Source organism: Astatotilapia calliptera, chromosome 9, assembly GCF_900246225.1.
Source record: "Astatotilapia calliptera chromosome 9, fAstCal1.2, whole genome shotgun sequence".
In the NCBI taxonomy this organism is placed as follows: Eukaryota; Metazoa; Chordata; class Actinopteri; order Cichliformes; family Cichlidae; genus Astatotilapia; species Astatotilapia calliptera.
The window spans coordinates 5,126,502-5,141,667 of NC_039310.1; the positions used below are offsets into that span (position 1 = coordinate 5,126,502).

The window sequence follows — 15,166 nt, forward strand, 5'->3', positions numbered from 1 at the left end:
TCAACAGTGATCACTGACTGTTTTAGGAGCTTTTTGAGATCAAATAGAAGAAAATACATAACATTAAACATGTTAACAACACAAAAGCCATATTAAACGCAGACTACTTTAGGCCCGGAAGTAGGATTCACTCACGTCATCACTTAACGACCGAATAGCTACATTTAACAACAAGCAGCAGCCTCCAGGGCAAAAAAAAATGAAGCAAACCTAGAACTGCCCAAAGATGCAGTTTCTGTAATTGCCACTTAAGGTTGGCTTCAAAGGCTTTGATTGACAGGTTGATTCTAATAGCTGGTGTTTACTCCAAAGCCTCACTCAGAACTGAACCTCTTCTCTACATGTGTTTGGTTTTAAGGGAATCATCTTTCAGGTAATATGGACTAGAAGTTGGGTAGTAGTAGTTTCTTGTAGTCCTAAAAGTACTACTGAGTGCTTAATAAAGTTTGCCTTCGATATAGTTAGGACTATGTGGTAATAGCATTTAATATTTATATATAACAAACTGAAGACATTTGCTATCTCATCATCTGTCATTTGTCATGTCAGAAAGGACCTCACACCATTACACCTTACTCATCTTAGACATTGCTGTCAAGGGTTTGGCTTATTTCTTTGAATGTTTTTTTTTTTGGTTTGATTCATTTTATATTTATTGCACCAGCTGGCAGTTTTCTTAGGATTGAAAGCCTTACCTTTACTCCTCCAAACAAACCTCTGGCAACTAAAGCACTCAACATTTGTCTCATCCATCCATCCATCCATCCATCCATCTTCTTCCGCCTATCTGGGCCAGGTCGCGGGGTCAGTAGACTAAGCAGAGAAGCCCAGACCTCCCTCTGGCCACCTCCTCCAGCTTGTCGGGGGAACACCAAGGCGTTCACAGGCCAGCCGAGAGATGTAATCTGTCCAGCGTGTCCTGGGTCTGCCCCGGGGCCTCCTCCTGGTGGGACATGCCCGGAACACTCACCCAGGAGGCATCCTTGTCAGATGCCCGAACCACCTCAACTGCCTCCATTCGATGTGGAGGAGCAGTGGCTTTACTCTGAGCCCCTCCTGGATGGCTGAATTTCTCACCCTATCTCTAAGGGAGAGGCCACCCACCCTTCGGAGGAAGCTAATTTCTGCCGATCCGCCATCTCGTTCTTTCACTCACTACCCACAGCTCGTGACCATAAGTGAGGGGAGGGGCGTAGATCGACCGGTAAATTGAGAGCTTCGCTTTTACACTCAGCTCTCTCTTCACCACAACAGACCGGTGCAGCGTCTGCATCACTGCAGCCGCAGCACCATTCCGTCTGTTGATCTCCCGCTCCCTTCTCCAGTCACTTGTGAACAAGACCCCGAAATACTTTTAATCTCATCATAGATTAAAAATGTCTTCCAGAAGGATTTTCCTTTGTCTATGTGGTCAGCTGGAGGTTTTGTTCAAATTGTCAGTGTGCTGTATTTGGATGTAAGGTTTCTTACCGGAACCATCTCCATCAATAATGATAATAATATCTTTGTTTCCATGACACTGGTTGTTCAGGCAGTTTCGTTCCTGTGTCATGGCGGTTTCCTGGTTGTTTCTGACCATTTGGTTCTCTGAAGTTGCTGCACCTCCCAGTAACTTGTATACCTGTTAGCTCGGATGATTTTGGAATCTGCAGTTCTTAAAATTTCTTTGAGAGACACTGCTGGCTTGTTTAAATCTCCAGCACTCCATCCCAGAACTGCACAGAGTTTCTGCTATGTTTTACTTTACTGTGTGCTTGTCAGTCCTACAAGTGCCCTCAAACACACCTTTTAGCTGTTGTAGAGTAGAAGGTACCAGCTGTTGTCAATTATGGTCACAAGCATGGTAATTGTTGCTAACTAATGATTACATTTTATGACCTTGGCTTTGATAACGCCATTCTGGAACCTTCATTTTCACCAAGTGTTTATCTCAAAATATCAAAAATAAATTTGAATTTGTGTAACATATTCTTAAGAATGTGCTTGGTACAATTATTGAGCTTTGAAAAGAGAGCAGGTCACACTAATTATCAAAATTAGTGTGCCCTAAAATTAGCAGCCAAAGTTTGGCATCCATGAATGCATGTACATTTCAAACTGTAGCTGTAGTTTATTAAATTAAACCTGCAAAAATAAGTAAACAAGGCAGCTGGATTTCTGTTACTTCTTTGTTTTTTTTGTCACTAGAAGACATTTCCAGTCTGGTTGCCTAGGTAACACCCTGACATATTTATCACCATATCATATGTCAATCAACAGTATCCTTTGCTCTCTCTGGCAGTCACTTCAATCACTTGTGTTGAAATTCAGCTCAAGATCTGCCCTCTTTGCTTTGCCAGCAGTTATTTTGCCTGCCGTTGCTTGAAGTCGCAGAATGCCATTGGCTTTCTATGGTGCCTGGTCGCCCTGTCACTGTGAATTGCTTCATGTGTGGACACTGGAGCTGTGCTTCCGCCAATAACTTTATGTAATAAACTGCCCTCTGTCACCACAGACTGGGAAGCTCGGATTGACAGCCATGGCAGAGTTTTCTACGTGGACCATGTCAACCGGACCACAACCTGGCAGAGGCCGAGCCATGCTACCAAATGTAACCATGGCATACCTCGCTCAGGGTCCACACATCAGATGGAGCAGCTCAACAGAAGGTCAGAATAGGAACACGCAGAGAAAACTCCAAGTGTAAGACTGCAGCAGTTCTGTCTAGACCCGTCAAAATAAGATACATTTCTTAACTGCAGTGATTTATATTCGTTGGTATTGCTCTGGTACCTCCGCCTGCTATGCAGCAAGCAGTAAGAATGCCTCATTATTAAGTTAGCATGGATGGAGGATCTGGAGTCCAGACGGTTGCAAAGAGGCTTGCAGATGCACAGTTAGTGTATGAAGAGAAAAGGGAGGGAAGTGGATCACTTGAGTGATCAGCTGGTGTGGGCTAGCACAGAGATCAGTGAATGTGGGTCGCAGGTTATAATGGACCTTCGTCCTGCCAGTAACTATGTTTGCTTTACTTCCATAAAACATGGAAGGATTATGAATGAAGTGTGGAAGAGAAGAGACACTTGGTATCTTCTCAATGAAATGTACTTTATAGTAATTCGATTAAAATGACCAGAATACATACATTTCTTAATCAATTGGATTTTTAGTCTTTATCCATGTCATAATTTATAAACATAGTTTATAAACATTTTTGACAGAAGTAAATGTGTTTTTCTGTGTCAGATCTTTATTTTGTAAGTACATTAGTCAGATATATCTAAAATATTTGTAATAAAAATATAATAATGTACAAATTAGAAGTGGAAATATAGTGTAGCTGAAACTATCTATGTAAAGTACAAATTGCAGCCAAACCACCAGTTTGAACAGAAAGGTGAGGTAGCACTCAATAGTCTGAGCCTGTGCAGTAAGATAAACTAATGTGGAGTCAGGGTGACATCTGGTGTCTGGAAAAGGGATCGAAAACATGAAGTAGTAAATATGATGTGACATGAGACAGAAATGGACACTTTTGAAAGGTTCTCAGATTCCTGGCTGTCGTTTATTATGCAGGTACCAGAACATACAGAGGACTATGGCCACAGAAGAGAGTGGAGGGAGTCAGAGGACTGAGCGGAGCAGCAGTACTGAAACTGATCCTGACTCCACTCAGACAGGTACAGCACTGAGCCCTCTCATGCTTTACACTCACACGGCCTGCGCCTTTTAATACCACCGTCATTACGCATGAAAGACAAGTGTCCTGATGTGTGCTGGGTTATGTTGTGTAATTGTGAAGGTCCTGCCTATGTGTATGTGTTACTGCAGGTTCTGTTTTCTAAAGCAATGCTTTAAATGTTGTGGACTGATGCTATATGTATGCACTGGCACAGAGTACATGACATCACAGTCAAAAATCATGTTGTGTTAGCAACAGTTTGAAAATACCACCTATTCAGCTTGTCCTCCGCCTCCATCTGACACACTAGCAATCATATTCCTGTAAACCCTCTAATATTTTACATGAACATGGTTTATAATTCGCTCTTGTATAGTTGGGATGCTGAAATTACCTGATTGTCTTAAATGATGAAAAAAAACTGTAGCAGTTGCACTTTAATGTACATCAAACTGCATGGGTTGGTTTACAAAACAGTAATAAATAGTAAAGATTTCATTATATAAGCTTCCTAAATGGCCTGTTGCCTGTTTGCAGGCCCCGCCTCCCCTGTCAATCAACAGAAGATCAGCCATCTCCTCCAGTCTCCTGCTGTCAAGTTCATCACACACCCAGAATTTTTTACTGTGTTGCACAGCAACTATGTGAGTATAAACATACAAAAAGATACGTACAAGCACATATTATATGTTTATTGAACCAGGAGCCCTTTGTTGGGCTTTTTCACTGATGTGGATATCTTGCTGTCACAGTACTGTTCTTATCCAGGGTGAAATACTGTAGTATTAAGTCGTTTAATGGGTTTATTAAGAGTCCCACGCTCGATAATTTTTGGTGACTATAATTTGTGACTATAGGCAGCGTACCGGATGTTCACCAGCAGCAGCTGTGTAAAGCACATGATCCTGAAGGTGCGCCGTGATGCCAGAAACTTTGAGCGCTACCAACATAACAGGGACCTTGTGGTCTTCCTCAACAAGTTTGCAGATAGTCAGCTGGAGCTGCCAAGGGGTTGGGAAATCAAAACAGACCCCCAGGGCAAGGTAGGACAACTCGCCCACATGAATGCCCTTTCAGCAAATGTCAGCGCCTGATAGTCAGCAAGTCCTTGTGCTTGGAAATGTTGGTGAAGCGATACGTCATGGAGCTGAGAGGACCTTCATAAGCACTGTCTGTTTCCACCACATGGTGGTTATGTGAATTTATTTTACGATATAGACCGAGGATGGCATTTAACAGTTGTTATACTTACGTGGATATTTAATGAATCCCAACAGTTCTAGGGTGTTCTTTTCTTTTTAAATGAGCATTACTGATCCATTTATTAATGCCAAATAAGAAATGTACACTTTCTAAATATTTCAATAGTAGAAAATTTGATAAAGACACTTATTTTGACGAAACTCTTGGCCCTGGTCAAAGTTGACCTGGACCGCACTGTTAAGGCATGAAATATGAACAGTAAGTAAGGGCTCATGGGAATTTCTATGTATTTAGACAGAAACAGGTTTTCAGACTGCATATAGTTGCCAGCATGACCCCATTTAAATTCAATATAGTAGCAGATTTATCTGTTTGACTTCTCTGACACACCGAAATAGCTTTGAAGACATCAACTGACTGAGTGCTCGCCAACCTGGTCCTCTTCTTTGATGCAACTATTTGATAGTCAACAAGATCACAGATCCATTGCACACGTTACAATAATTCTCGTTTTCCATTATGTGACTACACTGAACCAGCTCAGTGCTCTCCAGATTACCTTTGTGTATTTAATGCAAATGTTCAAGTTTGATTTATTTATTTTATGCTGGTGCTGCCATTAACAGTTGGAACCTCTCATTTTGAATGATTAACAACAGCAAAGAATATGAGTGTGTTTTCTGTTATCAATCAACATGTTTGCTTCAGTCCTTTTTTGTCTGTCTCTTAGTCTTTCTTTGTAGATCACAACAGCCGAGCCACGACCTTCATCGACCCTCGGATACCTCTGCAGAATGGCCGGCTGCCTGGCCACCTCGCCCACAAACAGCACCTGCAGAGACTACGCAGCTACAGCGCCGGGGAGGTACTCTAACCCATCTGCATCTGTCGGTTTACAAATACTCAGAAAATGGCAGCGGTGTTGGACAGGACCGGATCAGATTCTCAATTAGCAGCACGCCCTGCTCGATCCTGCTGGGTGGCAGCATTTGGGCCAGCTCCTCCCCTGGCTGGCCCGGTCACGGTTCCACCATGCCGCCTCCGGGGTTTCGGCACCAATGTGACACAGATGACGACCCTACCACACTTTTTGCTTTTCTTTATTTACTCTTTCCGCACGCGGTCGCTGTGCACAATCACACGGCTCGGCTGCAGCTTTTCAGGTCAGCCGCCGAACACATGAACAACAACCACATTAGACAGACACAGACTTTTAAGCCAGCGAGGCGTGATTGCGGATGCTGCTCAGGTGCGTCACCTGCAGCGTCACCGCAGACCTTGCCGCGCGACAAGAGTCTGAAAAGACAAAAGAGTCATGTCTGTTTTTAACTTAAACAAGAATCGCTGGAGTAGTGGTCATGTCCTGAAACATTTTATTCCACAACTAGACGTCCAACGCCATCGTTATTTGAATAGCTTCTCCATCCAAACTGCCTCCAAAACTGAGTGGATGGGCTTTTCCACCTATTAGTGAATTTTCCTCATGTTTCCAGTCATAAGAGGAAATTCACCTCCTTTTCCAATTTTTCCAGATCAAAGCCCCTTAGTCTTTACTGAAGGACTGGCAATCTGTTTTGTTGGGAATAAAGCTTGAATAAGAAATAATTCAAAGTAGAGCACTGTATCAATGCACTGCTTATCAGTGTTCCTTATTTTGTTTTTCTCTGACTGCATCAAACCAAATTTTAAGTGGGGTCTCCATCCGTGGATTAGTTTGGCCAAGGCGCTGTTGCTTATTATAGCTTGTAGTGAAATATCACATGACATTTGGCCCTCTATCTTTCCACTGTGCTGGACGGGTTGGGTAAGATATTAAAACATTTATATTTGGCAGCGAATGAACGCAGTGCTCTTTAAAGAGCCAGTTGTAAAGTCTTACAATGTAATATGTTTATTTTGACAGCTTCTGCTCTTTGTGCAATATACATGTGAGGCTGAATAAGGGCAGAATGCTGACTCACAGGTGGAATGAATGAAAGGCTCACCTTTAATGACAGTCCAAAAAACATCAGGGAAAACATGGCAGCACAGCAGCGCGTCACAGCAGAGTACTGAGACAAACTGAGACTTCAAATACAGCCAAAAACATGAAACACGAGGCCAAAGGACCGTGACACATTCCTAAACAAGGATTCAATCTTTGAAATTAAAGGTTCAGAATTCATTGATACAGTATTATTGAGATTTGGGGGCACTCACCTCAAAATACTTCACTGAATCTGGACCCGTTTTATTTTCAATTTGGACTCTAACAAAATGGTAATTAACATATGTGCATAATTAACTTAAAAACCAGAAACTTTTTCACATATAAAACTGTAAAAATTAGCTCTGGGAAAAACATATTTTGGTACCTGGAGTATATCAGTATAACAACCGCGTGGGTGCCCCTGTCAAGAGTGCAAGAGCAGAAACGTGGATGACAAACCACTGCAGCAGAAATGACAATAAAGGTTGTTTTTCTCACGGTTACGGCACACTGCTCAGTGTAGGATATATATGCGCCCTTCTTCCCTTGTCGAGTCTAATCAGGAGATAAATAAAAAATGTCCACGACTAAATCTTTCATTATATTTGGACAGCAGTCTTATGTTGTTTTTGTTTCAGGCCTCTGATGTGTCCAGGAGTCGAGGGGCGTCTCTGATGGCCAGGCCAGGAAACAGCTTGGTAGCTGCTATACGAAGTCAGCATTATGCTGACTCACAGCAGCTGAGCGCTCCATGTAAGCCCATCACCGGCACATTGTTTGTATTTTTTACTGATGAGTCGTTCTTTTACCGTGTTTATGTCTGACTGCTTCTCTCACCAGCTTACAATGACAAGATAGTGGCATTTCTTCGACAGCCAAACATATTTGACTTGTTACAGGAGCGACAGCCCAGCCTGACTAGGAACCATGCACTGAGGTACGCTTTCTCACGTAAAATATCCGCCTGATGCCAGCGTCATTAACAATCATGTTAGGGTTTGTTTTATACGATTAAGAGACAAGTAGAGGCAACGATAACTTTGAACCGGACAAAGCTTAAAATGAGTAGATAATCAGCACAGTGTATTGGTCTCTCTGTCTTGGTGTTTTTTAACAATGCTTCATAAGTCCCTCTGCCTGACTCATGACTGCTGCTGAGATGTTGGAGGTGGTGGCATCACGCTGTCTCTCAGCAGCAGGAGCAGACAGACTGGTCGTACCTGAGGGAGGGATGAGATATCTTTAAAGAGACAAATTACAAACCAATTCGTTTCCCTCTCGATTGTTCAGGGAGAAGATCCACTACGTCAGGACTGAAGGAAATCAGGGAGTGGAGAAGCTGTCATGTGATGCTGACCTGGTCATCCTGTTAAGGTGAAGAACTTGGATTCAGGTGGATTCAGCTTCAAACCCAGTGTCTACTTTCACGCCACTAATCAAAGTTTTGCTTCTCTGCTCTGTTTCTTGCAGTTTATTTGAAGAGGAAATCATGTCATGTGTTCCACCTCACCCCATCCATCACAACCTCAGCTTCTCTCCTCGCTGTTCCCCCGCCTCGTCGCCACAGAACTCTCCCGGTAGGACTTGTTACCATTCCTTTAACGATGCTGCATCCTTTATAATGACTTCCTCTTTCAAATTCTCACTAATTAATTCCTAGCCGCAACTTTTATAGTGGCTCTGTGTCACAATTATGCTAGCATGTGCTATTGTCGTTGTTTTGTTTAGTTTTAATATATTCTTTTGACATTTATTTCATTTCAAATTTATAACCCCCAAAGAAGTGAGAAAAAGAAGTACAAGTGATGGGCTTTTACTTACACGGAAGGTGGAATTGGAAAGAGGGTGGAGGGTGCAAGAAAAGGAAACAAGAATTAAGAGAGCTGTTCTTTCCCTCTGTGCTAACTAGAGAGGGATCAAGCTGATCAGCCGTACCAAGAAGCTGTGGGAAAGAGTTGGTGAAGCTAAGTTAAGAAGAGGGGTGATGATGAGTGAGCAGCAGTATGGCTTCATGCTGAGAAAGAGCTCCACAGATTTAAAGTTTGCTTTGACAGTGTTGATGATGAAGTATAGTTACGGATGTCAAGCGAGCGCCTTAGGGCCTTAGAACACAGATAAGATTCATGAATGTGGTTAGTGTAACAGAGAAGGGTGCTGGGGATAGGGTGAGACGGCGCCCCCTAAAGGAAGCAGCTGAAAGAAAAAGAAGCACTTGACATTATAGTAACTGTGACATATAACATGTAACCATGAAACTACCTATTTATGTCCCTACATTGGTATGATCTGTGATATGCTACTGGTTTAGCATTCCAGCCTAGAAATGGAGGAACAGGATGCATGTGGCATTCACCAATAACAGGTGACCATAATACAGTAGACTGTATATAAAAGATGGACATAACCACTGTGATGTTATTGGTTTTAGACTCATTTGAAGTCTCGACATTAATGTTTGTTTATCAAAACTTTCTCTTTTTCTTTCTTTCACTTTTTTGGGACAAGAAGTAGGAGTGCTACGTTGTTAGCTAATGCTAGCAGACAGGCATGCACGCTAAGTAGTGTTAAGTAAAAATTCTATTTAAAGAATAAAATTTCATTCAACAAAACTGAATTCTTGGACTGTATCACACAGCAAGAGGTGTTTGCTGTCGGGTATTTTCATGGATGTGTGCTTGTGTGTACCTGCTGTTTGAAGCAACCATGTGTGCAAAAAACACAGAAAAGCTGATCACATATGCAGGTGATGAAATCTGAGCCCATCACAGTGCACACAATAGACACTCACACACAGTGACAACTCATAATAGACACACTGTATGACAGAACCTGCTGTGCTATGCGATGCTGCTCTAATCTTATCTTAATGAGCTCCAGCAGACTTCTAACAGGCCTCAACAGTGTTTTTGTGAGCGTGATTTGGGGTGTGCGTGTTCTTGATGGGAGACTCTATAAAAGGAAACTAGGTCACAGCAGGGAAGCCTGGTCTGTAAATGTGTTTCATTCATTAGTTGTGCTGTTGTCTTTGTTGAAACGATGAGCACTGAACCGTTTCATATCACTCATTCACCGTTAGAACTATCCGTCGCTGCCTACTCTTACTTCTTACTGACCCTTGAAGCATGTTTGATCCTTTAATGCTGGAAAGGATTTTTTTGCTATAATTTGATAACTTTAGCACCAAGATTGGAGTAGGAGGGAAATGAATGAAGGCAAAAGCCTCGACTGTCACAGATGAGAGCAACTAATGTGCAGGCAGGAGCCAGCAGATGGGTAGAAAAACAAGGAACTATAATTAGCCTCACAGTTAATTAAACACCACGTCACACTGTGACAGGAAGAGCCAATGAACTTACTTACACTAAATCATTTTTAAAAAATGTGAGTCAGCAGAAGGAAAGACTAAATAATAAAGAACAAAGAGAACAGGTAAATTCAATCAGACACTAATGCAGGCATGAAAAGAACAAAGGGAGGTGAGCACAGAAACGATCCTTCAGGACAAGACAGGAAGTAAAACGAGAGCCGATTAGCAATAAACTCACACAGGCAAAGAGAAGAAGAGTGAAAAATCTGGGAAACACTATATCACCATAAATGCCAGGTGTTAGCCAGTGGCCACCAGGAGAGTAAAACCCAAACCTCAGCAAAGAAAAACGTGTGCTTAATTTTTCTGTGTTACAAGTAAGAATAAGCAGATGTTATCACACAGTGTGTACAAGATGAGGAACAAGTGTGGGTTGTTTTTTTGCAGCTGGATGATATCTAATAGAGCTGACTGTTTACCGTGCTGCAGTTATTACTGTAAAGGGGATTCTAGTGATTAACAGCTTGATAAGACTAGTGACTGCTGTTTCTTAGCAGTGAGATATGAAATAAAGTCAATAGGCCCGTGACAGCCTGGCCACCTGCCTAGGCTGTACCCTGCCTCCCACTTTGAACAAAGTTGGTAGAACAACTTCCCAACTTGTGCAAGAAGCACATATTTTCAGTGTGACACATGCAGAAGAACTGGGTGGCAGAACGGTGGTGGCTGTAGCTCAGGAGGAAGAGCTGGTACTCTACTAATTGGATGGCTGATGGTTTAGATTTCGGACTGCTCCAGTCTGTATGCCAGATATCCTCGGGCAAGATATTAACCCCAAGTTGCTGTCCATCTGGGAGACCTACATGTGAGTGAGTGTTACATAGAAAACACTTACATAGAAAAAATGTTTGTATGCAGAAACCAGTTCATTTCATTCAAGTCATTTTTATTTGGCATTCCTTTGAAAAAGGTTTTGCCTCAGAGGGTTTCATAATCTGTTGTTAGACTGTTTGGTGGACTACATGGTGATTCCCTTCACATAACTGGCTGAGTGTAACTGTAACTGCAGTTTTACTGACTGGCAGAGTAATGCAACTTGTGTTCTGTGTGCAGGCTTGCAGAGGGCCAGGGCTCCAGCTCCTTACCGCAGAGACTTTGAAGCCAAACTGCGAAACTTCTACAGGAAATTAGAAGCTAAAGGATACGCCCAGGGGCCAGGAAAGATCAAGTGAGAGTTTTTCCTTCCCACTGTTGCCAAGTGCTTGCTCATAGGGGGTCCTTTGATTGTTGGGGTTTTCTGTCTATTATTGGGGTTCTTTACCTCGAGGTTTGAGACCCTTGAGGTAACTTTTGGCATTATATGAATAAAACTGAATCGAAGTAAGACCCAAATGGCGCAACTCATTTTATCATGGCAGAGTTTGATGCCCATTAGACATAATATGTATTTATTTACATTGCACATGTATCAGCATAGGTCCTGATGCAACTTTAAAATATGTCCAAAGACATATTTGTTCACTGTGTCTACTCCATGGAGACATGGTCGTAGCTATAAAGGAGAGTGGTGAAGTCCTCTTTTTTTAAATGTGTTGTTCAGTAATCAAACAGAGCGCCCCTTTAGAAATGATACTTATGTTGTATGAATGTGTCAGCATTGCTTAAACAGTGGTGAGGTTTTTTGGGGTATATCGGTGCGTTTCAGCTGTCCTGCTTGTTGTAGGTTGCTCATCAGGAGAGAACATCTACTGGAAGGAACCTTCAACCAAGTGATGGCATATTCACGCAAAGAGCTGCAGAGGAATAAACTCTATGTCACGTTCCTTGGGGAGGAGGGGTAAGACAAATAAACACGAACAGGTGACCGTGGACGTACCACTGCAGTGCCTACAATACTGCTGTCACACACTGTAGAAGCCTCAAACTGTGTGAGGAAGAAGCTGAGTGGTATAAACACTAACTGAACACTGGACATGTGCTCATCCATGCCAACTACACACATACAACTACAATGCATCACTAGATGAATCCACTGAAAACTAGAATGCGTAATGCGGCCATACTGTATGTGCTGTCATCTAGAAACATGACCACAAAGTGTACCAAGGACGTGCTCCACAAGCTCACACCGTGACTGCACGCACCGCAGTTAGAATCTTCCTCAGCGCAGAAAATGAGTTTTCATGCATGAAGGTAGAGGCCCCGTGTGATGGCGGTATTAAGAGCCAGCGGTACACGCTCAGTGACCTCTCAGTTTCTGGCAGCTTAGCTCTGGCAGCACTGGCGTCTTCAGAAATGCTTACATTCACTCCTGTACTCAGGTGCAGCACAAATCCGATCAATAGTCGTATTTAGTTCACAGTCGACTACTTAAACACCGTTTAGTAGTCCAGTATTAGCCTGTATTGTCAGTTGAAGTTGCATCTTCTCTCTTCAGGTTAGATTACAGCGGTCCTTCCAGAGAGTTCTTCTTCCTCTTGTCTCAGGAGCTATTCAATCCATACTACGGCCTGTTTGAATACTCAGCCAATGACACCTACACCGTGCAGATCAGCCCCATGTCAGCGTTTGTTGAGAACCATCTGGAATGGTAAGCTGTGTGATGCATACTCACGTCCTTCTCTCACCCCAACCGGTCGCAGCAGATGGCCCCGCCCCTCCCTCAGCCTGGTTCGGTCGGCGGTTTCTTCCGGTTAAAAGGGAGTTTTTCCTTCCCACTGTCACCAAAGTGCTTGCTCATAGGCGGTCATATGATTGGTGGGTTTTTCTCTGTATGTATTATTGTAGGGTCTAACTTATAATATGAAGCACATTGAGGGAACTGTTGTTGTGATTTGGCGCTGTATAAAAAAAAATGAATTGAATTGAAAATAATAAAAAGCCTCTTTTATAAATATATTCAGACCACAGATGAGTGTTTTGACTGGGAACACTCAATGAATGCCATAACCTTTCAGTTCCTTACACATTTTACAATGTGAACAAACAAGCATGAAATGAAATATGTGAAAAGCTGTCACTGACATAAGACAGGTTCTTAAAGCATGCTTCAGAAACAGTCGTCTGTCCACAGCAGAAGCGTTTAAAAGTGCCGTGGCAAGTGGGCTGTCCTGTCATAATGAAGACAATAAGAAAGTCTCAGTCCAAGACATGACTGCCCTCGGCTCACTGCTATATGTTACCTAAGGACGCCATTTTTCAGTATTTCCCTCACATGTGATGCAGGATTTCTCCTAACATAAACTTTAGGAGCAGCATTCGTTCTTTTGTGTTCCTGTCGTTCCCTGTGGTCGTTCAACAGTGAACGCCTTCCATAGTTGTCTTGTTCAACATGCACTTTTTATGAAAACACAGGCATCATCAGCATCTTTCTATTAGCTGATCCTTGCTCTGAGCGTCGTGCATGATAATCAGGATGCTGAGACAAAAAATAAGCATCATGCACACGGAAATAAAAGTAGGAGGAACCATACAAATATATTCAAGGCCTGGTGTTTTGGACATTACTCTAAATCTGGTGAGGGTTGCAGAAACCACTTTGTTCCCAAATAATTAGGTACTGTCCAATTAGCAAAGGTTGTCTTTGTGCCCCTAAAAGACTTGGGTTGCCTTGAAATTGTGATCAGTTAAGTACAACAGTGAAAGAAAGTTGCTGTCAGCCAATTTAAAAACACTAATTAAGCTAACATGTCTCTGCACTGTTGGTGAAAACTCATTAGGTAAAGGGAGAACCTGCGAACTCCACATAGAAAGGTCCCAGGCGACCATGAGATTACAATCTAGACCCTTCTTTCCATAATGTGACAGTACACCACCAAGCCAGTGGGCCACCCGGGCTTGTTTGTGTGATTCTGAAGCAAATGTTGGGTTTGTGTGTCTCCAGGTTCCGTTTCAGTGGTCGCATCCTGGGCCTGGCTCTGATCCATCAGTATCTGCTGGACGCTTTCTTTACTAGACCGTTCTACAAGGCCCTGCTCAGACTGTCAGTACACACACGTACACACCTGCAGCATTGTTCATGTGTTTTCACGGGTTTATGTTCAGTTGAAACAGTTACAGCTAATGTGTGTTAGTGATGAACATTTGAGGAACAAGTGAAGCGGGGCAGTTGTGTGTCAGTCTTTGACTTTTGCGTCTGTCTCAGGGCGACGGACCTGTCTGATCTGGAGTATCTGGATGAGGAGTTTCATCAGTCTCTACAGTGGATGAAAGACAACGACATCACCGACATCCTCGACCTAACCTTCACTGTCAACGAGGAGGTGTTTGGCCAGGTCAGTGTGTGTGTGTGTGTGTGTGTGTGTCCATCTGAGTGTGTCACTGACCCACCACCAGTCGCGGCAGATGGATGAACACTTTTTAATCAGAGCATCAAAAGCCAATTAAAATGTGATTTGTTTTACATTTTGTTGCGGAGTAAAGTTTAACACCTGCTCATTTCCTCTTTGTTTTTCACCCGTCGAGGCTATAATGTCACTGACATTCCACACTGCTGTTATTTACCTCTTTACTCTTCTAACTGTGATGCCAGGTAACGGAGCGTGAGCTAAAGTCCGGTGGCGCCAACCTCCAAGTCACTGAGAAGAACAAGAAGGATTATATAGAGCGAATGGCCAAGTGGAGGGTGGAGAGAGGAGTGGTGCAACAGACGGAGGCGCTGGTCCGAGGCTTCTACGAGGTAAACAACACAAGGTTTTCAACAACTCGTCAGTGCTTGCTTACACTGTTCACTTCCAGTGCCTGCAACCTCCAAAGCATCATAATACACACATGGAAATAAATGTTAGCACAAAGAACTGAACCTTTTGTTCCTTCCTTTCCAGGTGGTGGACTCCAGGCTTGTGTCGGTATTCGATGCACGGGAGCTGGAGCTGGTCATTGCTGGGACGGTGGAGATTGACCTCGGTGACTGGAGAAACAACACCGAGTATAGAGGAGGTGTGTTAGACAAAGAAAATAGAAAGAAATATTGACTCCTTGATATTTGCACATTTGCAGCTCATTATTTTTGTTCTTTAGCACTACT

The 15,166-nt window shown here is 42.9% G+C and overlaps 1 protein-coding gene across 4 annotated transcripts in view; it reads left to right on the forward strand.

The window, feature by feature from the left end:
• The window catches only part of hecw1a (HECT, C2 and WW domain containing E3 ubiquitin protein ligase 1a), a 91,564-nt gene that overhangs the window by 65,802 nt on the left and 10,596 nt on the right, over window positions 1-15,166 (forward strand). For all 4 annotated transcript variants that reach the window (XM_026179143.1, XM_026179145.1, XM_026179142.1 and 1 more), the window contains 16 exons: window positions 2,495-2,648; window positions 3,556-3,659; window positions 4,199-4,305; window positions 4,519-4,704; window positions 5,595-5,729; window positions 7,472-7,586; window positions 7,674-7,770; window positions 8,124-8,207; window positions 8,304-8,410; window positions 11,254-11,368; window positions 11,864-11,977; window positions 12,578-12,730; window positions 14,024-14,122; window positions 14,285-14,414; window positions 14,672-14,818; window positions 14,964-15,078. In XM_026179143.1, the coding sequence (XP_026034928.1) occupies window positions 2,495-2,648; window positions 3,556-3,659; window positions 4,199-4,305; window positions 4,519-4,704; window positions 5,595-5,729; window positions 7,472-7,586; window positions 7,674-7,770; window positions 8,124-8,207; window positions 8,304-8,410; window positions 11,254-11,368; window positions 11,864-11,977; window positions 12,578-12,730; window positions 14,024-14,122; window positions 14,285-14,414; window positions 14,672-14,818; window positions 14,964-15,078 (1,962 nt within the window). The remainder of the gene's footprint in view (window positions 1-2,494; window positions 2,649-3,555; window positions 3,660-4,198; window positions 4,306-4,518; window positions 4,705-5,594; window positions 5,730-7,471; window positions 7,587-7,673; window positions 7,771-8,123; window positions 8,208-8,303; window positions 8,411-11,253; window positions 11,369-11,863; window positions 11,978-12,577; window positions 12,731-14,023; window positions 14,123-14,284; window positions 14,415-14,671; window positions 14,819-14,963; window positions 15,079-15,166) is intronic.